The 27752-nt window shown below is 30.9% G+C and overlaps 1 protein-coding gene across 9 annotated transcripts in view; it reads right to left on the reverse strand.

Annotated features, from left to right (window-relative positions):
• LOC145678450 (neuronal acetylcholine receptor subunit alpha-7-like) overlaps positions 1-27752 on the reverse strand; it is an 829132-nt gene that overhangs the window by 106307 nt on the left and 695073 nt on the right. For 5 of the 9 annotated variants that reach the window (XM_081748587.1, XM_081748590.1, XM_081748589.1 and 2 more), the window contains exons 5-7: positions 21892-22072; positions 17547-17622; positions 15985-16179 (exon numbers count right to left, since the gene is read on the reverse strand). In XM_081748587.1, coding sequence (XP_081604713.1) covers positions 15985-16179; positions 17547-17622; positions 21892-22072 — 452 coding nt within the window. Of the gene's footprint in view, positions 1-15606; positions 15802-15984; positions 16180-17546; positions 17623-21891; positions 22073-27752 lie in introns of all 9 variants that reach the window. The other 4 variants (XM_081748593.1, XM_081748595.1, XM_081748594.1 and 1 more) reach the window with 2 other exon arrangements.

The following is a 27752-nucleotide window of genomic DNA, read 5'->3' on the forward strand; positions in this document are numbered from 1 at the left end:
TTGACCCGAATCAACTGTCGTAACACAACTGCATGTGCTTTAGGAGGCCATATTCTGAAAACAATGTGTAAAAATTGTAATACTTTGGTTTTGAGTGAAGGTATCAATTGGGCAAAGAATATTATATTTGTTTAACTTAATTCTACCTGTGTATGAATACAGACTTTGTCGAAGACAGGTGGTAGCCAGATTTTTGGAAACAAGACTATACTACAAAGCTTAAGCTAGTTAGTAAACTGGAGTGTTGAATACTCCTATTACGATCAAAGTTTAGAATTTACCCTAGTCGTATTGCCTATGAATTATGAAATAATAATATTAATGCTTTATCTACTTATTGCATGTATTGTTACATGATGAGATCAAGATAGATTATGCTAACTGGTGAATTTCCCCATACCGGGAAAAAAATGTCCTTCATTGGCTTATAGTAAATCTTCATTATAAATTCATATGGAACTTAATTTCTGTAACAAGTCTGTTAATCCAAGCCCGAAATTTTGTGTCCAATAATTCAAGAATTAAAGATTTCCACTTGGCTAAATTTTAAATGTTGGTAGACTTTAATAAGTTTAATTTAAGTATGAAATACCGGTGTCTGCAGGCATTTGATTCTTGAGTTGTTGGCTATCTAAATTTGGATTTGTACTCAAGAAGTCCAAACCTCAACTTCGATATCAAATAACGCGAGGACTAAAGATCTGCACAACACAATATTTTATACCGTAATAAGCTCATGAATGTCAACCACCATGCCATTCAACCAATTTGATCAAGATTGGAAAACTTCCATCAATCGTTTTTTGTGATATATCTTTATTTCACTGAGTTCAAACCCAACTTTGGTGGTCAATAACTTGGAAACTAAAGATCTGCACACCATAATGTTTCATACTGTGCTCGAATGTGTACAAAGGTCGTAAATCTTTATCACTACACCAAGTTTGGTGGACATAAGATGAATTTTATAAATTTTGATTTAGTGAAATTTGTTTACTTCACAAGTCTAAACTCAAATTTGGTGGCGAATAACTCAAAAATCAATGATCTGTATATCACAATATTTAACGAACATACCAAACTAAATGAAACCTACAATTATACCAAATTTGGTCAAGATCGAATTAATAACGTCAATAGCATACCATATAAAATTAAGTCGAACTTAAAATTTGATAGCCAATAATTCAGGAACTAATAATTTTCCCACTAACGTTTTTAATCTAATTTCAGGACTTGTCTTAATAACAAATACAAACTTACATGAGTTTAGATTGTCATTTATTTGCAGAAGTTAGCGTTCCCTGTAAGCACCAAGGCTATTTAGCCTAAGATAGAATTCAAACCATCGTAATGCGTTCAAAGTTTTTAATGCTCTCCCACCTTGAATCGAAGTCGGGACCTCATACATCAAATGTGCATTGTTAGTCCTAGACCACCAGAATGAGCCACATGAGCTTAGATTATGTCAGATTAGTAGCTTGAAAGCACTAATCTAGAATTATTGTTGTTTACATTTACTACATTCAAGAAATTTAGAGATGGAAGTGATCAAATGAAAACTACTATAGTTTGCATTTTTTTAAAGGTTAAAAACTTTTAAAAAATGATATGAGATTCCATATGAAAATTTGTAAGGGAATAACTTTCTTTTGAAATAATGTTTCTTGTCTCATTGCACTTTGCTGGGAAGAAAAAATATTTTATTTTAATGTAAGTAAGTAGTACTCTTCTTTAAGCGGAAGTTGAATAATTTCTTTCTACAATTTTTCTTAGCTTATGCACATGACATATATCAGTCAGCAAGTAACGTGAAAAAAGCAAGTTTTATTCTCACAGACTATTGAGAATTTCTACATTTTTTAAAATACTATCTATTTTAGAAGCTATTAGGAAAGATACCTAGTGTATATCGCTACACTTTTATACATTCCATTTTAATTACCACTTCCTTGATTTGCTTTTATCAAACAAATTTGTTACCACTTAATTCGAAAAGTACAATATTGATGGTAATTTTACATTAGGGTAATATTAGCTCCAAAGTAATTTTAGATGAATAAGAAAGATCAAGATGGGGTTAAGGTTGATAATATATTTTGTAATGATATTTTTATTTTAATAATTATCTAGTTTTTGCATCGAAGAGTATATGTATTATATGTAGTGCGTTGTTCCTACATTGTTTGACGAAGGTACATTTTAAGTGAAATTTAAAGTAAAATTCGAAATACAGTGTTCTTTATTGACTAATTGTTCGTTCATTTTAGTTACTACTTATATATTCTTCAGTATTACGAAATAAACGTCTGTGTAATTTCCGAATTTGTGTTTAAAACTTCAATTATTTAGTTTTATTATTATTATTATTTTTAGGTACGTGCTTCATAATTTGGTTTCTTAAATTGGCCTGTGACATAACCTTCAGTCATCGATTTAGTTAGTTAATCTTTGGAAAATGTAAGTGTGAAGATATTCTCGTATTGTGCGTACTGAAATGAAAATGAAATGAAATCTTCGAGTTTTACGTCCTACGCATATGCCGATTAGGCTAAAGGTGACGGTGAAGATGAGAAATTAATAAAATGGTGAAATGAGTGAAGTGGGAGGAAAAGGGAGAACACCGAGCAAACTCACGCACACGGTGTTTATCCATCACAAAGTTAACTTGGCGCGAGCTGGCTTCGAACCAGGGATCCCATGCACCAGAGGTGAACGCTCTACCACTGAGCCATCGTGGCCCCTTATAGTGCGTGTTGTGAGAATGATTAGTGAGAGTTGTAAATAGCATGTCGAAATCTCATATCTCCATTTTATAGAACTTACTATTTTCTAGAAAGTTTTGTTCTTTGAAAAGCTTTTACCTTCTACCTACTTTTTTTAAAAAATACCTTTAATGACTACAAAAGAAAGTCTTGCACTTCCTCACTGCTGTTCACGCAGCGAGAGCTATAACTTGTCAAATATATGTAGCAGTTTAATCTTTCAGATCTTAAAGTTAATAAAGAATAAAGATTTTGTTATTGTTTTCGCTTTTATTTTATTGTGGATGTGGTTGATGTGTGTGTATTGGACTTATAGTCCAAATAAAAACCATAACCTTCGATAATTTCTTATTTTAAGAAAAAAAAAAATTATTGTCGATGGCGAGTTTAAAATAAATCCATGGGGTAGAAACAAACTCACATTTTGATTTATGTTGTTAAATATGGCTGTATCAAAGTTTCTAACTATTTGATTATTTACTTATCTTCGATTACTTGCTAATTTAAATCTACAGAAAAAAAAAATATAATTTTAAGCGAGAAGAAACTATGTGATGATTACTAAAGATCTGTCACATAAAATCTATTTTTTTCAATGCGCTCTTAAACTACTCAGTGAATACTATTAAAAAGTGAAGTAATCTCAAAAAGTGAATTTGGGTACTTCTATGTTTCTAGAATCAACCCGTCGATTGTTTCTATTTTTATCGCACATATGAGCGACTCCGGGGAGGTCAATGATATATTACATTTTCTAAATTTCGAATAAACTGGAAAAGAAAGTTCAACATTCCCATGAAACTTCCCCTGTCATCTGTAGATGTCTTTCTAAAATTAAACTACCTACATACTGTTCTCTAGTCGTAATAACTTATTCCACCTAAAAACTCAATTTCACCGGAAGTGTTACTTATCATTGTCATCCTCCGAACCGCTCTATATATAAGATTTGAATTTTTTGTCCTTATTTTACTTGTAATCTTCAGTTTTTATTCTCCCAATATTCCAGATATATTCAGGTATATTTAGCTTGGGAGATCTCGGTAACATATTCAGGCTCGTAACCTAATTTTGTTAGAGAAAAGACAGATGTTTCTCTTTATCAATTAAAAAACACAGTGTGCGTAAATTTTCTCGGTGTTCTCCCGTTTTCTCCCACTTTCTTCATTTCACTATTTCATTCATTTCACATCATCACCTTCTTTAGCCTACAAGGAGTAACAGTGGGATGCAAAACTTAAAGATTTTATTTCATTTCATTTCTTAATCAATTAAAGGCTTGAAGAAACGAATATAATTTTACACTGACGTGGTCATCAAAGTGTTGGTACGTAACTAATGGAAATATGTAACTATTATGTACTGTACTTTTCAGTTATAAGTCGTAAAATGCCTAGATGTCTCCCAGTTGTTACCAGAGTTTTATAGAAGTTTAAATCTACTCAGATACGTCTTAAGCAATATGATAATACATTTAATAAACCGATTTTGTTATTATGGATTTAAATTTTTAACTCCCAAGTACTCCAATGTAAGTTGGGTGTCTAAGTCCTACATCTCTGTGTCTTTTAGCTTATTAATTAATGACAGTATTCAATTTGTGAATAGCTTTATACCTTTCTCGCTCCTGAGTACTAAAGGTTTCCTGATATTTGTACAATAATGATGATGTAGGGAAAGAGAAAATTTTGTTGAGAAGTTTGAGCTAAAAAAAACAATAAATTATACAATGTATTATATTTAGTAAATATGAAATAAAGTCTAGTCTGCTGGTAAAGATCCAAAGATGAAGACTATTTCTGCATATGAGTTTATCAGCATCCGTCATAGGATCTGAATGAGTACTGTAGTCGCGAAACTTATCCGGAAAGGAAGAGAGAATGTATGACTGGAAATATCCTATGTGATACAGACTTATTCATTGGCCCAGTCGCAGATTTTATCTCTTTTAAATTGAACCTAATTTAATCTTTATTAAATTTACATTTTGGAAAAGATCAGATTTTGTGTTCATTTCTTAAGCGTACCTTTCCGGAAAATCTACGGAATAATAAAGTTTAATTAGTACATTCAATACAACTTATCAAGCTCATCTAATAAAGTAATAATCCAAGTCAATGTCGATGATGAAATAATCTCTGTGCAAAATTGAACTAAAAACAATATTTATCCACACTTATGAATGAAATGATTGTTCAAAAACACATTTGCATTTACTCTACATAATTAATCAATTTACATTATGGGCTCATAATTTGCTACTCCGACATTGAACGTGAAGTATTTAATGTAAACCTTGTTTTGCACAATAACGAATTTGTTCAAAATTTCAACAAACAAAAGTTGCTTTATGACCCAACTGGTCACATCGAATGCAAAGGCAGATATTATTCTGACCAATATTAAACTTTGATGAAAGCCGGTAATTACCACATATGCCCATTTGCTTTACCCTTACTTATATATACATAGGATGGTAGGTAGTTGGAACAAAGAAGTCCCAAATCAAAGGAAATAAATTACTTGACAATAAGTGGGTAAAAACATTATCACACAGCATCAGAGAAAGTAAACTACAAGCTCCCTTACCAAACAACTCATCAGATCGAGAGAGTTAAGTAAAAGAAGATAATACTAATGGAATGGATTACTCAATAAGAGTAAAGAAAGGAAAATAGATAACTAGTGAGAAATTTAGTATGTATAATTATGTAAAATAATAGAAAAGGTACGAAAATATATCATTTCACGGCTACTGTTCTCTCTTTACGTAATGAAGTATTTAGCGAAAGTGTATATAGTTTGCCTTCTTTTCTATTATGTGATAATATGTGTAATCTCTTTGGAATACTTTTGGTTTCCAATTTTGCCATAGTTTAAAATTAATTTTGCTCAAACGCATATTATTGTGCTTGTTATTCATTAATACTTTCTATTTGGTGTTTGGCTTTTATTTCTAGTGCGTTACTAAGCTTGATTGCATTGATTTTTAATTTTTTTTTTTTTTTTTTTTTTTTAATTTTTTGGATTGGTGCTGGAATTGAATTGTATATCGCTAGATAAACTTTCATAAGCTCTATAGAATATACTAATTAAACGGACACTCGAGATGTACATTGATAAGACAAATTTGTTTGAAACGACTTCTACTCGAAAACTGTTCATTTTGACTTTCTTAACTTTTGCAGTAAATTTTGAACTTTGAACTCGATCGTATATCTACTATTTACTACTTTAAAATTGGAACTGAATTATATTGAATATCGCCAAATGTTTTTTTTTTTCTTTCTTTTTTCAGTTCCATTTTTCGAGACGTGTTATTGTTTGAACAACGTAAGAAACTTTTTCAACAATTCGTCATTTTCATAAATCTTTTAACGTGTCATAAAAAAAAAAATCCTATGGACAGGGGGCAGAAACTATGAGTATGAGAATAACGGTGTCTGATGCTTGTGACAGCATATCGCTAAGTAGTTTGTCGAACATTGTCTATGACAGAAAATGAACCGTTACTAATTAAACAACAGACTTATACGCTGTGAAATTGACACGATTGAGAAGACAGATTGCAGTTCGAGTATAATGCGTTGAGTGCATATTCATGGATTTTGATCAGAACGCGATTGTAAGATATATACACCTGCAATTTTTCCGTCAGGAAGATAGTTGCAAATTTCAACCTGTCCAAATCTACCGCATTTATTTTATGTATTAAAAGACAAAGCATTAAATGTGGATTAGGAAAGGTGCATGTATTGGATGACCCCAAATAATCATAGAATACAATAACGTGAAATTATAAGAAAGAATTGACACAGTTGGTACCATTCATCAAGAATTGCAAGCAAGCTAAGTTTTCATTGGAACAATGTACATTGCTGTCAATTCAGATACGTATTTCGACAGAGCAGCCATTGCAGCGTTTTGGGTAGGTAATTACATCATTGGATCTGGACAGTAGAGCAGTACGAGCCAGTTATTTGAAATGATGAATCAAGATTCTTATACTTATTCTAAGATAGACGTTTGAGATTTTGCTTTGACGTCTCTCAGAAAAACAGATGCTAGCAAATAGTATTGTGCTAATTATAAAATATGATAGTTATGTTATGAGATGGGATTGCGTTGCCTGGAATAACGTCGGATCATTAGTTGTTTGTGCTTAAGATGACAAGGGCTCATTGTGTAATTCTGCTCAGAGAATTTGGAAATTTCAACAATGTAGAAGGTTTACGATATGGATCACGTTATCTCCAAAAAGAGAATACTAGCTATTATGTTACATTCGCTGCTAGCTAGTTGTATGCACAAGAATATTCGTTGTTTCAGTTGTTGCATTTAAGAGTTCATCTAATTGGAAACTTTTGAAGGGCATTCAAATGAAGACCCAGTTTCCACCTGGATCGATTGAACTGCGGTGAAAGTTTAGACTACTTAATGTAGCTATATAGAAGCAATGAATTCTTGAAAAGTTTTTAAGTTTCAAAAATATACTATATGTATTGAAACAATAAAAAATGAGAACCCCTCTGGACGAATATATGGTTATCTTCTTGAAAAACGCAAAGCTGTTAATTGTTCTGATAGTATCAATAAGAGGCAATATCGTACACATAACCCTCCATTGTGAATTATAATGTAGCTAATTATATATTTTAAGGAAAAAGAAGAAGCAAATAGAGCAAAGAAACCAACATTCATCATGAAAACCTAAAATAGAGTCCAATCGTCTAGGTACTGAAATAGTGAAATTCCTATATTTCAAGTTCACTATTTCGAGGAATAGTTAATGTGTCAGAATAATTGGTGCGCTCAATAACGTTGAAAATAACTTTAATTTCCATTCTTTTCTTCTAAAAGGAAAAATCTTTAATTTTTGTATAAAGCTGTACAGATAATTTATTTCTTTATTTTCCGTGTTATAGCGTTGACCACGGCCACAGTGAAGGAAGTACTGGGAATAGCATGTTCCACACTATTTATGTAGTAAAGTTTCTATTATTATTATTATTATTATTATTATTATTATTATTATTATTATTATTATTATTATTATTATTATTATTTATTTATTTATTTATTTATTTATTTATTTATTTATTTATTTATTTAAAATTGTATTCTTTTTGCATATTGACGTGCGGTGGTGACGTGTATGAATGTTTGATTCCAAATTCGGATTTGATTGTAGTTACGATGTTCATTCCTAGCTCAGTGTTCTATATCAAATGTGCTTGTTATCATAATGTTCAAATACTTCTAAGTTATCAACTATACAAAGGAACATTGAAAGCGGGAAGCTGGACGAAGATTTGATATTAATGAAAAGATCGTTCGTCGGTGGTGTGCTAGTGAAGAGAAACTCTTAAATAGTTCAAAAAGTCGGTGTTCATTTCAAGGGCAAAAATACAAATATCCAGATGTGGAAAAGACTTGCTTGATTTTGTGGTTTAAAACAGAAAATGTGGAAATGGCGTTACAGTTGAAATGATTCAAATTGAAGGCAGCAAAACAGCACGTAAAAAAAAAAAATAAATAAATAAATAAAAATAAAAATAAAAAAAATCGCTAATGGAATTTAAATTTACGTATGGGTGGATTCGGTGATTTATGCAACGAAATAATCTATCTGTTAGTTGCAGAACTACAATTGCACAAAAACTGCCTCAAGCTTGCGAAAACAGTTTTATATCTTTTCAATATTACGTGATCCAACTTCGGTGCAAAAATTTTTATTTACATTCCCAAATAGGGAATGCAAACCAAACACTGGTCTACTTTGATATGCCAAACAGCACTACCGTAAATAATGTAGGGAAACGTAGTGTGCAAATACGTACATCTAGTGCTAAAAAGCAATGGTGTGCAGTGATGTTGAGCATTACGGCTGATTTTTTTTTCTTTCTTTCGGAAAACCCTCCCCAAAGGAGAAAGCTTCCTAGATAGTATTATTGTAAGAGCTCATGATGGTGGGTGGGTAACAGACGAACTGATCCTAGACTGGATTTCAGCAGTGTGAAACAAGCGGCCAGGAGCTCATCTTCGCTCAAAATCAATGCTTCTGTGGGATAGTTTTCGCAGGTACACTGATTATCCAATGAAACAGTAACTGAAAGAAGGAAACCATGACCCAGTGATTATTCCTGGCGGCATGACAAGTGTGTTGCAGCCTTTGGATTTGTGTATCAATCATCCATTCAAAGGTAGTGTAAGACAATTCTATAGAAATTACATCATGTACAAAGCAACTTCGACGCCAGGAGGCTGTTTGCAACGTGCGCGCCCGTGTTAGAAGTGTGCCGTTGGGTTTTGGCTGTATGACGGTCAATATCGGAATTTGTCATGAAAAGTTATATATATATATATATATATATATATATATAGATAGATAGATAGATAGATAGATAGATATATGGGACTGAAGATGACTTTCTTGCTGATAGTGACTCTTGAGTAGCATTCTGGATCGTTTCGCGAGGGAGAAGAATCAGACGCTGATGATGGTGGGAAGTGATTGTGCTTGATTTGAGTGGTACAACTAGCTGACGCAGTTTTGTGAAACAAAGTTGCTCTTCTTTTTTCACGAACAGCTGCTTTATGTAAATATACCGTATATATTATATATACTATATAACAAGATATGTACTCCTGTTAGTAAAAGTATTAAGTCCTTAGTGTTTTTGTACCAATGAAAGCTGTTACCGGTACCCAATGAAGGTAGCAATTTTTGCGAACAAGGTAAATTTTCCTGCTGTTTTCTTCTTAAGTTTTTGATGATTTACGAACGTAAGTGCAGTAACTTGTGATGGTCTTAATTTCAAACCACAAGATACGTATACATATCATTTGCAAATTGATTTATGGTCTGAGGGGAAAAATCTCGATTATAAGCCGCACCATGATTTTTCAAGCTAAAATTTGAAAAAAAAAAAAAAAAAAAAAATGCGGCCTATATTCGTGCAAGTACGACAATTATTTACCTATGGAATGATTTCAATATTCTTAATTATCTCTTTTATAAATAAAATTTATTACGTCAATTACTAAACTCAATTATGAAAATCTTGACTTACTATATCACTCTATGTTGCTAGCGGTGGTTATATTTAGAAACAACTATAAATTATAAGCTTAGTACTCAGCGCAAACCAAATACCCACCTAAAAAATACTTTCAGAAATTAGTATTTCCATCCTCAGCTTAGAAGTTCGTTGACAATTTAAAAATGGGCAAGAAACATGGATCGGTAAAATACCAGGTTAAAAGGAGTAAACCGTATGATGCAAACCAACCACTTCTTGTCAAAGGGAAGCTGAACACTACTCACTGATCACTTTCTTCACTACTCACTGATCACTTTCTTCACTACTCACTGATCACTGTTCACTGTTCCTTTTCACTGTTTTGGTGTTTCTTTCCAACCGGCAGAAATAAATGTTAAAATGATCAGACCACATTGTATTCATGTTATCTCTTTCTAAATTAAGTACAGGTCTCTCTTTATAAATTTAGTAGATTTCTTTAATTTTAAGTTCTGTCATTATTTTTGTTTTCTCCAACAAACGTGAATTGATAATACTGTAGTTGTTTTCTCTGAGATGTGATGATAGTCTGGACAACTTCTGTGGATTACGAGACACTGATGTACGAACGTGATCGGCTATTCTCGTACAGATGTATCTCTTCGTTTGACCTATGTATGTTTTGTTGCATTGACACTTAACAAGATTGTTGGGGTCAGTGAAATATGCTTTGAAATTGGTTATGTATTTAATAGATCTAGGAGAACCTCTGAAATCTTAATGTTATGCTTCTCTAATATCTTCTTAATCTCTGCAGAGGTGTGTGGAACCAGAGGGACGTTAATCCATTTGTCCGTCCTCAACTCTGTTGTTTGTTGATGGCGGGAACTGGCGACTTCCTGTTGTATCTGCTTGTAATATTTTTAAAAGCTATTTTCTTGTCTGGGTTCCATCATTGTCTTCCGACAAGACAATGGATTGGTGAAAGGCAATACTCTTTCCTCGATTTTTCCAAATTTGGTATTGGATATGTTTGAAACCAACATTTTTCCAAAATTTCCTCTCATGAGATATTTTCGATATGCCGATGACACTTTGATTCTGTATACGGATGCTGAAGATCTTAAAAAAAAAAAAAAGTTTGATGAATTAAACCAAATACATTCCAGGATTAAGTTTAGTATGGAACATGAAGAAAACGGAGTACTTAACCTTCGTGAGATTACTATCAAAAGACATGCTAATAAGTTTGTTACTTCAGTATATCTCAAAGCCTCTGCTGTCACTAAGTATATTAATTCCAAATTATCACACTTATGGCTTCAGAAATTGAAAATTTGGAAAACAATTCTTCAGGAGGGCCCTTTTACTTTCAGACCTTGCTCTTGATCTTTATCAGGAAATTCAATATTTAATAAAAACCGAACAAGAAAATAATTTTCAAGAATCTTTATTATTGAAATGGTACAAGTAGGTACAACAGGAAATCACCAGCCCCCGCCATCAACAAACAATAGAGGAGAAAATGGATAAATGGGTTGGCGTCTCTCTGGCTCCACACATTTCTGCAAAGATTAAGAAGATATTGCAGAAGCATAATGTTAAGATTTTACAGGTTTCCCCTAGATCTATTGAATATATAACAAATTTCAAAGTATATTTCACTGACTCCCAACAATGAAGTGATATCTATCTTGTCAAGTGTCAATGCAACAAAACATATATAGGCCAAACGAAGAGGGACATCTATATGAGACTAGCCGCCTACGTTCGTACCTCAATGTCCCGTAATCCACAGTAGTTGTCCAGATTACCATCACACCTCAGAAAAAACAACTACAATATTATCAATTCACGTTTGTTGGAGAAACAAAATCAATGATAGAATTAGAGACCTACACTTAATTTAGACAGAGATAAAATAAATACAATTTGGTGTGATCTTTTCAGCACATATTTTCGCCGGTTGGAAAGAAACACTAAAACAGTGAATAAGAATATTGAATAATGATCAGTGAGTGGTGAAGAAACATGTGTACAACTTTCGTTTGAGAAGAAGTGGTTTACTTCACATCTTTTATTTCTTTTAAATTGGCTTTTTAACCATTTTTAAATTTTGGTTTTCGAATTACTAAAGCTGAGGGTGGAAATAGTAATTTCTGAAAGTACTTCTTAGATGAATATTTGATTTGCGTTGTGTACCACATTTTTTATTTATAGTTGTATTTTGGTTTACTCCAATTTTTATAAATAATTTTCATCAATAAGTTGTAATCATTAGTACTCAAATGAGTAACTCTTGCCTTAGGTAGACGAAAAAGACTAGCACTTGAATCATATATGTAACGATATAGTATACAAAGTTTAGGAAAGAAGTGTGTAATTATTACTTTCTACTAAACATAGCTGTGAAATATAAGTGACTTGGAGTTCTATGAAAGTTTTGCAACAGATATTTGAGACGATTAGGGAGGAAGTCAAGAAGAGCAGACTGACACTGTTTCTTCAATATCTATATATTTAACGATGTATCATTAAATGTGTATCTTTTAAATAGGATCATGTGCAGTAGTATGAACGTAAATAGTACTGTGTCTCATGTTATGCTCTTGGGTTAGAAGGAATACTTAATATGTATACACTACAAAATTTCTGAGCGTAATGTATAATATACTACGGAGAAAGTGAGATATTATGTGTGAGACATGGAGGCTTTGTGAAATCCGTTTGTTCAGAAAAAAATGCTTTGCAAAAACGTAGTGCATCAACATTTTGACAAAAGGGGATCTACTAAAGACAGACATGGCGATAGTCTCAGAGTTCAATAGAAAATGTGATCTACTATGACTTTTAGATAGGCAATATTTCTATGCTTCATGTGTCATACTTGTGCAACAATTTAGATTGCGATACATTTTTTCTTCAACTGCGCGAGAAATTCTGCAAGACTCATAGTAAGAGGTGAAGCAAAGTATACATCTTCCTATTTAGTTCTACATGTGCTTTATTAATGATAGATCTGATCAACTTGTAGTGTATACCTTGTAAAGTCTGTTGAACCATGCATGCTGCGATATACAGTTGAGTGTTTCGTTCTGAGAATATTGTTCACGATATGCTGAAAAAAAAATGACAGAAAAAGATGGGACTGGAAGATTTCGTGTCAGTGAACCATCTATAAAATTTAATGACTACAAACATCTTACTTTTAAGAATATGGGACGTACATTATTTCACAACGAGAGTCAAATGCAACGTCACCATGTATCTATCGTTGAAGTATGACTCATCTGAGAAGATAACGTGACGCAATTCCTGCCTTCAAGTTTGCGATCTCTTCATCAGAGAACATGTGTTTGACCTGTGTCAATGCCAATCTGTGCAATAGACCCTGTGACAATGGTCCACCTTCTTGGATTCGACTCGATTAGTCCTCTGATATACTGGTGACACCAATAGTAACCTGATATATGTGTAGATGTTGCACTCAGATCAGTTGTCTCAAATAGTCTGACATGTAACCTGTGATGTAACAATGGATGCTGGAAACATTTCTAACTCACTTACAACGTGTGTTTCTTCATAGACTATTTATTTTCTGTCAACGTCTGGTAATTTTAGTGATCGCACGCAGTACTGTTTTATCTCCTCTTGTGTTACACATTTTGATTCACTATATCGAGTGCTCCCTTGTTATTCATACCTCATTATGATCACATACTATTTACTTGGATAAGAATTACATGCAACATATTTAGTTCTATAACGTTATTTTCACTGTCTTTCACGTCCTCTGTTTAGTAGTGTATTATGAAAGAACCCGCCAGATATTCAGGCAAGCTATATATAGGATTTTTACTAAATGTATTGAGCTATTAATTTTACACTCTTATATACACTTAAAATTTAAAGAATTTTCATATTTGTGTCTTAAGTAAGTTTCAATATTATAAATCTTAAGCGCATGATGAAATAATAAGAAAATAGTTATTTATATAAACTTATGCAACTATAGTTTAATACAATTTTACTCATTATCCATAATATTTTAAGTCAGTTGGTTTAGAACAAACTACTGTAATTTTCACTTTTGAATTTTGACGAAAGTACTAAAATTTGAACATACTGAGTGTTAATATGCATACATTTGACTAATGTTAATTATAATGTCTTTTATTGTTTTGACAGAATAAATAACACGAACTGTAAATATTTAGTTAGGTCAGTATAATCATTTTTATCAAAGTTGATAGTAAAAAATGTATAGGTAACTGTAACATAATTATATATTATTGATGCAAACAATGTAACATAATGCCTTAATTCTTAATTTAGTCTAAGTAGAAAAGAATTAGAACATCCTTACTTACGTTGAATGTATCATAGATATTTCCAATACTCCATAGATAGAATTATTTTCCTACATAGCAAGAAATTGTTTTGTACAAAATGGAATTTTTCACGTGTTGTTCGTAATTTCCTGACTTAATCCTTTGTAGAGTTGATCGATTATCTTTTCTTCAATTTCCTTTTACACAAAATATTATGAAATCACGTACATCAGATATGCTAACTCCTGTTGATTTAGTTGGACTATATGTCTAAATTTTTTGACTTCAAGGTTAAGAATAATTTGTGATTGATTAAGATATCTAGTAAGTGGGAGAAGTGTTTTCAGTCATTTAGAAATGCCGTAGAATAATAACGTCAATTTTAAAAGTAATATAAATACCATGTTGAAGTGAGTAAGTATATGAATATCCTCAAGTATACTGTATCAGATAGTCAAACTAAATCTTAGCAAAATGAAAATTCGTTACAATTGCAGCATATATGAACTGTTTTGCAGAAAAATATAAAGCGCCGCAATAACTCCTGCCACGATGTTCATAGCTGAAAGAGAAAAGCACGTTCACTTGATGGCTAGAAATGTTTGAGAAAAGAATGTCGATTGAGTTAAGTTTTCAAACAGTAAGCACATGATAAACAAACAACTTTTGATGTTCATTATCTCTGTTTTCAAAATTATTGTTATAATAAATGTTAATATAACGTTACAAAAATATGCTGCTAGTATGGTAACATGTTAAATTTATCAAGCTACATAAATAAAAGATAAAATGCACTACGCTTTTGTACATAAAATAACATGCATAGCAAGCCAAAGTTTCATAAAATAAATATAACCATAACATAAATTGGAAAAAACAAGCCAATATGTAAAGGTGCTTCTAAACAGCAAGCAAAGGGAAATCTCACAGAGTAAATCATATAGTGAACTGAGAAAATGCATTCGAGGAACTTCCATGTGTCTGCAATCTTATTCTTCTTTAGATAAACGATTTAAGATAAAATAATATAAATTTTGAAGTATTTCTCTTTTTCTTCCAATAACATGAAAAGTTATAAATATATATATATTAACACAAATTGAGTAACAAAAGAATATAAGCATTTCTATGTTTTCAGGAAAGCTCACCATGTTCCATTTGAAACATATTTGCACATATTCCAATATACATTGAGTGTACTTATGAAAAATCCAATGAAGAATTAGTAAATGACAAACTTACAAAGATGTATAGATAACTTCATATAACTATACATTTCAGATTCCAAAAATATTGATTAATTTAAATTTAATTTTAATATATTAAATTGTGATACAAGAAATATCAAGTCTGATTGAAACTCTTTACGTTATGATTTTGATACACATATGATTAATTTACTTTAAAAAAATAGCTTGTAGATAAACAGATAAATATATTTTTGAATGCAGAAATAAAAGGAAGTTCCTACGAGGGCTGTTACCGTACCTAAAGTTAGTTTCTCCCCGCATTCGTGCGGTAAAGTAAACCCAAGCAGTGTCATGGAAGATATCATAACGCAGGGTACGATCAAATTCACCGTATAGAACAGGGTCCGTCGTCTGATATGAACGACGAAAGTTATGTCTACGTAGGGCTCTGGACAGCAAGAATATTTCTTAGTGTTCTTTTTCCCTGGCATGCCTGAAATATACCATAAAAAAGGGAAAAACAAGGGCATAGATATGTAAAAACTTTCTGAAATAATAATTAAGAGAAAAAACCAAGGGAACCTCTCAAACAAAGATATTGGCGGAAGGAGGATAGAGATGTATATAACGAACGTAATCAATCAATGTACCAACAGCTGAGGTTTGAAAATATTACCTAAAGACAGTTTTTCCCCTGAATCCGGCGGAAGTGTAAAGCCAAGTACTGCCATCGAGGCGATGAGTACACAGGGAACAATTAGGTTGAAAAAGTAGTACAGTGTCCGTCGACGAATAATAATGATAAAAGTTATGTCTATGTAAGGTTCAGGACAGCAATTGTAGTATATTTCGTTCCTTTTGCCCGGAACACCTGGAATAAAGAGAGAAAAGAAAAGGAAAGGAGCAAGATGGTTGAAGAAAAGGTAGAGAAAAATCAAAAACATTTTAATATTATTAGTATTAATATTATTTGTGAGTTTGTTTTAAAAGGAAAACTTTTAGTATGTGACAGAGTGCAAAACAAAGAATCTAGCATTATTTACTTATCATTTCAGGAATTTTAATTTTATTATTTTTGGAAAATAAGAAATTACATATATCTTATTTAGGCAGCTTTTTATTTATCGTCTTGTATTATACATTTTAAAGAGTATTCAAAATTCCTATACTTGAGAGAAATAGGACACGATTTTTGTTTCAAATTCATCAATTCATTTAAGAGTATATTTTATTTATATTTGTGGTTTTAGGAAAGCCTTTTGAGAATTCGTCTTCATATCGATGCATATTTTTTAAGTAGAGAAAACAGATGGTTAAGGAATTAAAAATAATAAACAAAAGTCTCTGTTTGGAACTAAAAGGTACTTTTTAGGTTAAGAAAAGGATTTTGGATATGTGTGATAGGTATCTATATCTTCATCGTATTGCAATCAAGATTTAAAAAAGGACAGAAAAGGAGTCAATTCCTTACAGACGTCAAATAACCCCACAATATTCAATCCAGCGTGTTCCTCGTAGTTGAAATCTGCATAATGTTGAAAATAATTTGTTCCAGCAACGATCTTTCATTGTGTAAGCCCCAAGATATATCCCTCTGTCTCACTATTACGTTGAATCGGAATGTCATTCCAGTGTACTAGCTGCCATCTTTAGGGCTTTCCTTAAACCAGTTTAGCACTGCCGTCTTGTGAATGATACGTCCGAAATTCAAATTGGCCGGTCAAAATCAATTCCGTTTCCCTGAAATGACTTGAAACTTGATGCTACTATTAATTTTCTTCTAATAAATATAGGAATTAATACCTAATATTTCAACTATAATAAGTATAAAAGGTGAGAAATAGTTCTGTTTGTTCACGATTTAATTATTATAGTAAACTTTCTACGAAATTATACTGTGTAACAATAATAAAGTAAATAATATTGATACGCATTAAATGGAAATTTGATATTTAAAAGTGAATAAAATTTATGAATATTTTATCAAGTATTTTGGGATTTCAATAATGCAAGCACTGAAATATGAGTCATTTACTTGTAGATATTGCAAAACAAACTAGAAATATTTCCTAGAATATTCTTCCAAAATTTACTTTCTTAGAAAATACTTTTTATTATTTCTACAAATCATCTAAAAATTTAAAACAACTAAAATTAAGTTATATCTATAATACTCTGGGGAAGTCCTTCCTTTCCTAAACATAATGCAGATAGCATAGTGACCTTCGGTAAGCATACCTAGAAGATCCCATTCTCCATTTGTGATGAAACTGCTAACATCACCACCTCCATCGTCTTGAAGTTGTAAGTCCAACTAAAAGAAAGAAAGGATTGCAGTTAGTGCTTGAGTAAATATGTATTAAACTACTCGATTTAACACTAGAAACGTTACTATGCCTTAATATATATAAAAAAAATATAATTGTTTACCTAAACAATATTTCAGTAATTGAATTTATCTTGTATTAATTATATTATTTGTACAATAGTCTTCCATGTCAGTCTTGCCAATAATTAGTAGTTTTTCCTTATATATCTGATCACTTATTAGTACAGAAATTATTATTGTACTAATTCATATGTGCAGTCCTCAGCAAAAGAGATTTGTAAGCTTTTATCAATAATATTCTATCTTTAAATTTTAGTTTTCAAACTTACAATAAAAAATTCACTAACATGCTAAACGTGTAGTCTCGAGTAGATTAAATTTCGGTGGAAAACTATGCTAAACACAATGTATAAATCCAGTCTATCATCTAGAACCGTTTGGGAGAGAAAATTTAAAAATATTTCTCTAAACCTTCAGAAATATAAAAACTGCTAACGACTTTATTTTACCTTTGTGGTTTGAATCAACAATTGAAAACATTCTGTGCTTTTTCAGGCCTTTTTTTTTTTTTAAAAAAAAGAAGAAAAACGGAAATTATTGATTATGAATTGCTAGCAAACAGCAGAATCACTTAACGTATTTCTGCGTATTTATGGAGTAAATAGAATTGTTCCTATTGAGTTTGAAAGAAATATGCAAAGTTATAATGAAGTTTTCTACTGTTTCATTTTAGACTTTAAATGGTTTGCTCTACTCTTTAAATAATTTAAAATACTATGACCATATAATAAGATGGAAGAGTAATAACATTACATTTATTGAATATGGTGTAGAGCGCAAATAGGGAGGAGTATCGGAATACTTTAATTTCAAATATTGTTATGTGTCTGAAGTACACAAAACTACCAAATTAATTTTGAATTAATTGTAGTCAAGATACAAATTCAATAAAAATTGAAAATTACTTGAAGGCAAAAGAAACTAATATAGTGAAACCTGTCAACTTGGCCACCTCTCTAAGTTGGCCACCTGCTTATCTTGGCCTAGTTCGTCTTGAACCTGCATTTTCCCATGACATTTGTTACTACTCTATAAGTTGGCCACCTGTCTATCTTGGAAGTTGGCCACACTGAAGCAATGTTTACCCTATGATGATAATGATAAATTTACCTGCGTATCTTGGCCACGAAAAATAGAGTTTTGTTATTTTTCTTAACTCTTTCGAATTCCCATATAAGAGGCAGATGCACTGCCTTCTACATCCGTCCGCTCCCTCTAGTGAGGAGGCGGCGGGCAGATGTTCTGTATTTGTAACTGGACACAAAGAGCATAGATTCGCACGATTTGTTCTTGGAGGTCAATGGCCAGAACACTACCCTCATAAAAGGGTGGTGAAGGAAGATGTGAATAAGAAAAAGCACGTACAGGAATTCAGGAAATGGTTGTATGTATTTGTTTACCCTGTCTGTTTTGGTAAAACCATAGCTATATCGGCTCCTTTCATCAGTGGGAAGCTTTAGTAATTCCCGAAAATTCTCAAGGTTAAAGCTCAATTGTCATTTATTGGCACCTGACTGCATGTCAAAAGGTAGCGGAGGTTTTGAGATATGAATTCCCTCAAGATTTTCTCAAAACATCTTTTGCTGCGAGGGAAAATTAGAATGTGCATATCTGCCAAAAAGAATAAAGCAAATATGTTTAGAATGAACCACCATTCAGTAACAAATTGCATATAAATTTCTCAATTTATAACTTAGCTTTTCTTGTTTTCAATCTGAATAACTCAGTATGCTATAATATCAATTTCAATAAACTGCGTACATACATTTCTATTTCATGGTTGTTTGTGTTATTGTGTTTTCAATCCGAATAATCCAATGTACCAGACTAGTTTTCAGGAAGAGAAAGGTATGCATATATATTAAACATACTATCTAGAGCGCCGATCCTGGGGGAACCGAGGGGGACCTGGCCCCCCAAAGCTCATGTGGCCCCTATTTTATTTATGAGTATACAATATTTGGTATAATTTGAGTGCAATTTGTCTTAAAATCTTCATATATATATATATATATATATATATATATATATATATATATATATATATATATATATATATATATATATATATATACCTTCTGCATCTGAATGCCCCCCCCCCCAAATTTACAGAGAAATCGGCGCTCTTGCATACTATAGTAATGTTTTCTAGTACTATATATTTTTATGATTACTCTATATACATTATTTATAAGTAGCTGTCGTGCCACTGCTTATTAAAATTTTACAATCAAGTAATACTAGAAATCCTATTCGAAAAATACACAAATCACACTTATTTTCTGTAAGTTGGCCACTTTTCGATGGAACCGATGGTGGCCAACATAGGTTTCACTGTATAAGCTTCTGACCTCAAATTGGAATATATATCTGTTCTTAATAGCGAACCTAAAAGTTAAATATAATGCTCATGGGAGCGATTATTGTTCTACAGTTTGAAAGAAACTATATTTAAATTGACCATTCTAACAATGGCTATATGGATGACAAACTGGAGTAATACATACTTTTTTTCTATGATTTAAAGACAATCTATTAATGATCCAAAGATATCGTACACTTTAATTTTTTTTATGTCTACGTTGGAATTCTTTGTTTCATTCTAGATTTTTTTAAATGTCTTCGAAACAGACAGATTTGGATACAAAAATGAATGATGTTTAAGTTAGAGCATGGTAGTGTTAATTATTGAACAATCACTTTCAAAGGTATATTGAGATTCATATATTCTTTCTGTGGACTATGTGGGCCATATTTCAATATGTGTTCTACAGGAAACTTTGAATCTGACTTTGTACATACAGGGTGTTTCAAAACAACACAGACAACGTTTGGGAGGTAATTCCTGACAGCAAGATAAGACAAAAAGTATAGATCAACTTGGGTGCACAATGCTTCGTTTCGGAGTTATAGGTTGCCGAAAACACGAAAAAATGAATTTTAAAGCTCCATAGCTCCAAAACTATGGAACCTACCGTAGTCGAGTCGAGACTTCACTTAGAAACTAGTATGTGCCCTAACAAAATATCCGAGTTTCAGAATCCTGTAGTACTTCCACAACATTTTTATAGGGTAGTTGGTGAGTACTTCAGATTATATGCCCGTAGCCAAATTGCCTCCATAAAAAAATGTTACAGAAGTACTGCAGCATTATGGCACATGTATTTTTGGATAGCGCACATATTAGCTCCTAAGTGAAGTCTTGACCCAATTGCGGTAGTCCCATAGTTTTGGAGCTATAGACCTTTAAAATTCATTTTTTTTCATGTTTTTGGCAGTCTATAACTCCGAAAGGAAGCATTTGTGCACCCAAGTTGGTCTATACTTTTTGTCTTATCTTAGTGTCAGTAATCACCTCCCAAACCTTGTGGGTGTTGTTTTGAAATACCTGTATACAATTTGAATACAACATGTCTGATAGAAAATAAAAAAAATATAATGGAAGTTTTCAGAATTAAATTTTATATTAGCTTTTGCCTAAGGAAATTATCTTCAATAAATTTGTGTAAAACATTATTCTGTAAGTTTAATAAACTGGAATGAAACAAAACTTTAGTTTCAAATTCTTTCACAACAATTAGAGAAACAAATCACAATATTTAGAAGCTATACTTCGGCGAAATTACTGAATATGATGCATTCACACGCATTTCTCATTAAAATAAGTAACGGAAACACTGAAAATGGTTCTATTATGTTTTACCAACTTGCTATAATTATATTATCAACTATCTTATGTATCTTCTCACATACATATGAATTCTTGTTGTTGTGCAATATAGTTTGGTATTTTCTCAGTTTAGAATAAAAGACTGAAATTTATCTTTTAATATTGATTGCTGTGAAAACTCAAAAACTACTTCTGAAAACAATTATGAAAATTCTTAAATATTCACTCACTAAATCTAGACATCTAACTCCGAGCATCCAAATGTACTTGTATTCACCTGTTTCTTATTATTACTGCTATTAATTGCAAAGACATTTCAAAATATCAATAATATTACCATAAATATCCGTTTAGTCAAAACGTCATAATCTAGAAAGAAGAAACAACTACAATTTATTATGAACATAAATTTACTTATAAAAAAGATAATTTCTCATCATGTAAAAATACCACCATGTCTTTCTTCTTATCCTTCTTCACTCACTGTTTTTAAAATATGCATCATCTATTCTACTCAAATATACCTGAAAGCCATCATAGGTCCAGCTACCGAACTTCATCTCACAGCGCTGATCATCAAAGGGGAACCACGTAATGTCTATCTTGCATGTGCTCTTGAAGATGCCCGGCGGAACGTACAAGCAGCTACCGTTATTTCTGACCACAACGTTAGTGGGATAGGTCCCGTCGAAACCCTCATCAGCACTTGTAGTAGAAAGGTTGGAAAATTCATGGAAAAATATTATCCACAAACAGAAAAGATAGTGTTTTTTTTTTCGTTTGATTTAAAATATGTATCTTCCACTTTCAATCGATGAAAGACAAGAATAGTTCTCTCTATATAGATATATTATAATATAGTAATATAAAAATAACATTTTCTAATATTGGAAATCTCCAATTAGAAACGAAGTGTAATGAATTGTTAAATAAATCTGCAATGTAATAAAATGTTGATAAGATATTTTAAAATATATTTTATTTGTTTTAAATTTTGTTATTTCTAATTTTTATATAATATTTAAAGTTATGTAATTAAAAAGACAGTATCGCGATAGTTAATAATGCTTGAGCTGGCCAATTAATAATAATAGTAAGTCATGTGATGTAGTTTGTATAAGAAAATAATTATACATTTTGTTTTCAGTGGATTAAATAAAATCATAAATCTATATTTTGATTTTCTTTCTTTATGAATTGATTTTAAGTTAAAGCTAATTATTGTTTTACGAGAGGAAGAAGGTTGTTGACACATCCTGGTTTAGTGATGCTATGCTGTCTTTAAAATATAGACATATACAATCTTTTGGGACTATCACCGGGTATTAACAGCCTAGGTGGAGACACAGTGGAGACGGAAAATATCCAGAATAATCCATTGTGTCTCCCGCTAGACCGTAAGGATATGGCACAAGGTGGCCCAACAACAACGGCATCTGACAGTAGTACATTGTCACCGGGCAGGAGAAATATATGTATATACATTTTAAGAGCGAAAGTTTAGATTCCCCTTTTTGGTGTTTGCTTTTTAAATTGGCTGCATCTTTAAAGAGATTGACAGTAAATTTCACAATGTAAATTCCTCAGTTTTACCCCCTTGTTGGGTTATCATTTACAATGAAGATAATAAACTATAAATGTTATAATTAATAAAAGAATAAGAGTAATACATAAAAGTATATAAATATGTACACAAAGAGAGGATAATAACATATGCTTTGGTTTTTATATAGGTTAATACAAGAGTTAACAGTAAAAACATTAGCAATAAAAATTATTTAAAAAAGAAAGGAGAAGTAATATAATGAAAAAAAAAAACATTTATCCAACCAGCTGGTAGTCTGGTTAAGAAGAAGACAACACCACTGAACGTAGTTTTCAAGGTAGAGATGCTTTGAGGTTGCTTATTGGAGGGATCCACAGGAAAATACAAACTCAGCTGGCGAAGCATCTGATTTCTTCAACTGTGTGGAGGCTGAACAAAATACCTCCGTCATTCCTAATGGTATTCCTGTGAAATATTTATACAAGGATTTTAAAAGAGTTTTTTCTTTTTATTGAAAAAAATTGTAGTAGAGGGTTTCAGAACTAGGATAAAAAGAAATCTAGAAACCGATTCAAATACTAACAAAGTTTAAGTTATCCCTCCTAGTTTAGAAATTTAAAATCTTAAAAATACAAATGAAGTAGCCAAACTACTATTTACACAACTGCACACTTTAAGAATAATTTATAAGTTGAATTTTAAAATGTCAATCCATTGTGTACCTTATTATATCAGTTTATCTATTATGCTCATATAAAAAATTGAACATTTTCCTACCATTATTATTACATATATTATGCATTGATTTAATACATTACTCATTAGTAAATTTATTGATATCTGAATATATAAATAAATAATTACAACAATGGAAAATATAAATACATACACTACACAGTGAAAATTTATTTCTACCAGTTATCCTAAAATACATTTCGGCGAAATTGATGTTTAGTTCAGATGGTAGATTGAATTATGTATATGTACATATTAAAAGCCTGTGAAAATCTGATTACAGACTTAAACATCCAAAAAACTTCACAACAAAGGGGATATTGATTGCTACCAAGTGAAAGGTGATATAATATGTGTGTATAGATATATAGATATACATATGTCCATTAATACTTAGCTTTATTTAATGCTTAGTGATATTTTCGAGGGGTAGTTTGGTACGAACATTTGTAACGGGGGCAAAACTGAAGATTAGATAAAAGAAAAAATCCTACATACCAAATGAATCCAGATGCGCTCAGACCACTCGTCGACCAAAATGATACAATTCATAGCAGAAGCCCTGGACATCCATTGTTGCCGGCCTAAGTCCATTCAGGGTGTTTTTCATTAAATAATCACTTGCGTTAAACCAGGCGTACAATGAGGAATGATTTTTAAAATATAAGATTCTCTGATTTTTAAGAAACAAGAAGTAATCGTTATTAAGGAATATTTTTGCTTTTAAGTATTAGTATTTAGTGAATAATGTGAATTGTTAATTTTTAAAATAAAAAATAATATATACGTGAAAGAAAGGTGCAACTGTCTCATTATTATTTGTTCATGCTTGTTCTTGTTATTAAAGAAAAATATTTTTTTATTTATGTATTAAACCCTCAAAATGAAGTGCATAAATACATATATGCAGTTAATAATGGAATAAAGTGTAATTACCAGCTCCTTGAAAGCAAATTAAAGCGTAAGATATGAGCGTACAGTGTTATAACGAAAGCACTTAGCGTGTACCAAGCGAAGCCAATGCTGAAGGTAAGTAGATGATGATTATTAAAATGTTTAAAAATATATTTTGATAATGTCATGATGACCGCTGATATGATAAAAAATATATCATGCAAATATTATTTTTGGTTTAAATGAGAGGAAATAACATCATGTTCTTAGTAATAATTATTTTTGATTTGTATCTTTGTAATTTACCTCTTTATATCTAATTATAACATTGCAAACAATTGTTTCAACTGACGAGCAATAACTAGTATTTAAGACAAAATTCAGTCAAATAACTAGTCTATTAGACAAGTTTTTGTGATTTATGCTATCAAGACCTTGTTTGATCTCTGTAGAGAGATAATTAACATCAGTGGATTGTGTGATTGATCATCAGTTGAAACCTACGAAAAACAATTTAATATATGATAAATAACTATTAGTTAATATTCTGTAAACTATTAATTAATACTCTATAACAATAAAACAAATAATTATCACATTAATCAGACTACTGTAAAAATTCCGACATCAGAAAGGAAATTAAGGAATCAGCAAGGTATATTTTCTATTGATTTTTATAACTCCGAGGGAATCTAATTCACTTTGTCAGAAGCAAATTCCCATAAAACGATAAATTCAAATTATGTTTTTAATATTTTTTCAGAGTTTTATTTTAATTGACTCTGTTTACTACAATGGATATATTTAACTATATTTCCAAAAATTCGTTTTCTTAAACAATATCGTTTGCGTAATTTATATTATTTTAGAAAAGAAAAACAAGTATTTTTGTGTATTTTCTTCTAATTTATGTAACTATTTAATATAATTTTATAAACTTATTCGTATACTGTTATGAATATTTACACTCTGTCTTTGAAACATCTACTAAAAAAATAAATAGTGCAAATTGCAGACATAATTCGGCAAATAATGCAATAATTAAAATAATAATTATTTTGATTTATTTCAGCAAAAGACAATTATTGTTAGATTAATTTTGAAATTGAATGCAAATATAGTTTCGCACAAGCTATTGTCATTTTCATGTATTATACGTTTTACTTTCGTGTCGAAAAATGGTTGATAATAAATTTTTGGAAAGGGATAGCAATTGTACTACTAATAGAAGAGGAAAATTAAAATTAGTTGATACTTTTCACCAAAAGAAAACATTTAAATTTTGAATGTGATACAGTAAAGGAACATTCTGCAAATTACGAACATAATATAAAGATTTTTTAGGATAATGGAGAATATATTTTAAGTTTCCTTTTATTAAAAAAATTAAATGTGTATTTGTGATATAAATTTATATTGAATCGAGGAAAGTGATAATCTGTTAGTTGTAATTTTCCTTTGTCATACATACTCTTTCTTGAAACAGCTGTCCCAAAATTAAAGGAAAAGATAGTTTTTAAATATTTATTTTTAAGAATGCCAAAGAAAGTTTCATGTTTTATGGAGTCGAAAATTCTGACTTTTAGAACTTGGAAACAGCTTCTACTTCATAGAGTTTATAAGAATGTTGGGCAACAATTATGTTAAGATTTCTATTCCGATATCACATATTGGCACCTTTGGTATGCTATTGTAGCACTTTCCATAAATATCTAAGTCCAAATACAGAATATCTAATATTGTAGATGATTTACAAGTGTTCAGTAATGTGGTATGTATAGTACAGCACCATATGAAGTAAAATATTATTGTTGATCAACATGGCAATGATAGAAAGAAATAATGTTGTTATTTATGCATGGTGAATAACAATTATATGAACAATATTACAATTGCTAACGTAGCTTGGTTTTAAATCTCTTTCTACTCTTACGGATATTTTTTGTAAAACAGAATAAAGAGTATTTGACGCTAACTCAGCGAACCTAACAACCCTGATCTACGACTGTCTAATGTCTAATGAAATTGTTGATAATGTTACGGTTATAATATATGATTGACTACTGAGCATAGCATGATTTATATAATAGCGGCCTTGTGTTAATTTTAAGTCTGCTTAGTTTAAACAATTTCTTTTCTATACGCACATTTTTCCATAATATACTTAGGAATGACACCTCTGTATTTGTTTAAAATAAATCACGCTATTGCAAGGTTTACTAATACATTGTGATTCTAGATTATTAGCATTATTTTTGGTTACAAATGAAGATATCTTATTGTTATTACATCTTAGGTAATTGGTATTATAATCTGAAAAAATATTCCTCTTCAAACGACAAAATTACTTTATGAAATGTAATTTGATGTGTTAGTTTCTATGGTATACAGTGCGAAATACATTTGAAATTACGCATTTCATAGGTTTACATCAACTAAAATCGAAATACTTTTTAATCTATGTTTATTGATAACATATTTTTAAGCATAGTATTAAATATATTTTGGTGATTCTACTAAGCTCCAAATATTTGTTCGTGATGATTATCGTCTCAAGAAGTCCTGCATCTTAGTTTAAATGTAAAAAAATATAAAACAAAATTTAAGTTGTTACGTGTTGACAACCTTATTCAAATAAGCACTTTCTTATTAATTAGAGAAGTTACTCTAAATACCTCTTATTTTCATCGATCATTGCTACTCTTAAATTACTACTGCATTTCATGTTTGATTCTATTCTTACGTTGGTTGTTACTTCGATTTCTATTTGCTTGTTAGATAATTTGTTATGAAAGAAAAGTAGAAAAGGCACATGAACACATTTTCGGGAGGAAACACTATACTTTTTCTAGTCAGAATTAATATTTACATTTAAAATCCTATCACGCAGCATGATTGATAAATAATAATTTAAAAAATATATTTTACATTGTGTAAAGACTAAAAATTTCTCATGACTCTCCTTATATTAAATGGTTTCTCAAAGAAAACTAATTTGAAATATTAATTAAACTATTATAATCAAAATTAAAAGCTGTATTCAAGACTTTCAGTGAAAATGATTAAGAAATAAATGTAACGAGTATGAAATCTCGAGTTTAATATTTTTTTTACGTATTATGCTTTTTATTGTTAGTGAATTTTAACTAGATGTATTTGCTAAATGATGACCTTTGTTATTATTTCATAAAATACCTGGTAGTATATAAT

Source organism: Thermobia domestica, chromosome 2 (genome assembly GCF_964235325.1).
Source record: "Thermobia domestica chromosome 2, izTheDome1.hap1.1, whole genome shotgun sequence".
NCBI classification, from domain to species: Eukaryota; Metazoa; Arthropoda; class Insecta; order Zygentoma; family Lepismatidae; genus Thermobia; species Thermobia domestica.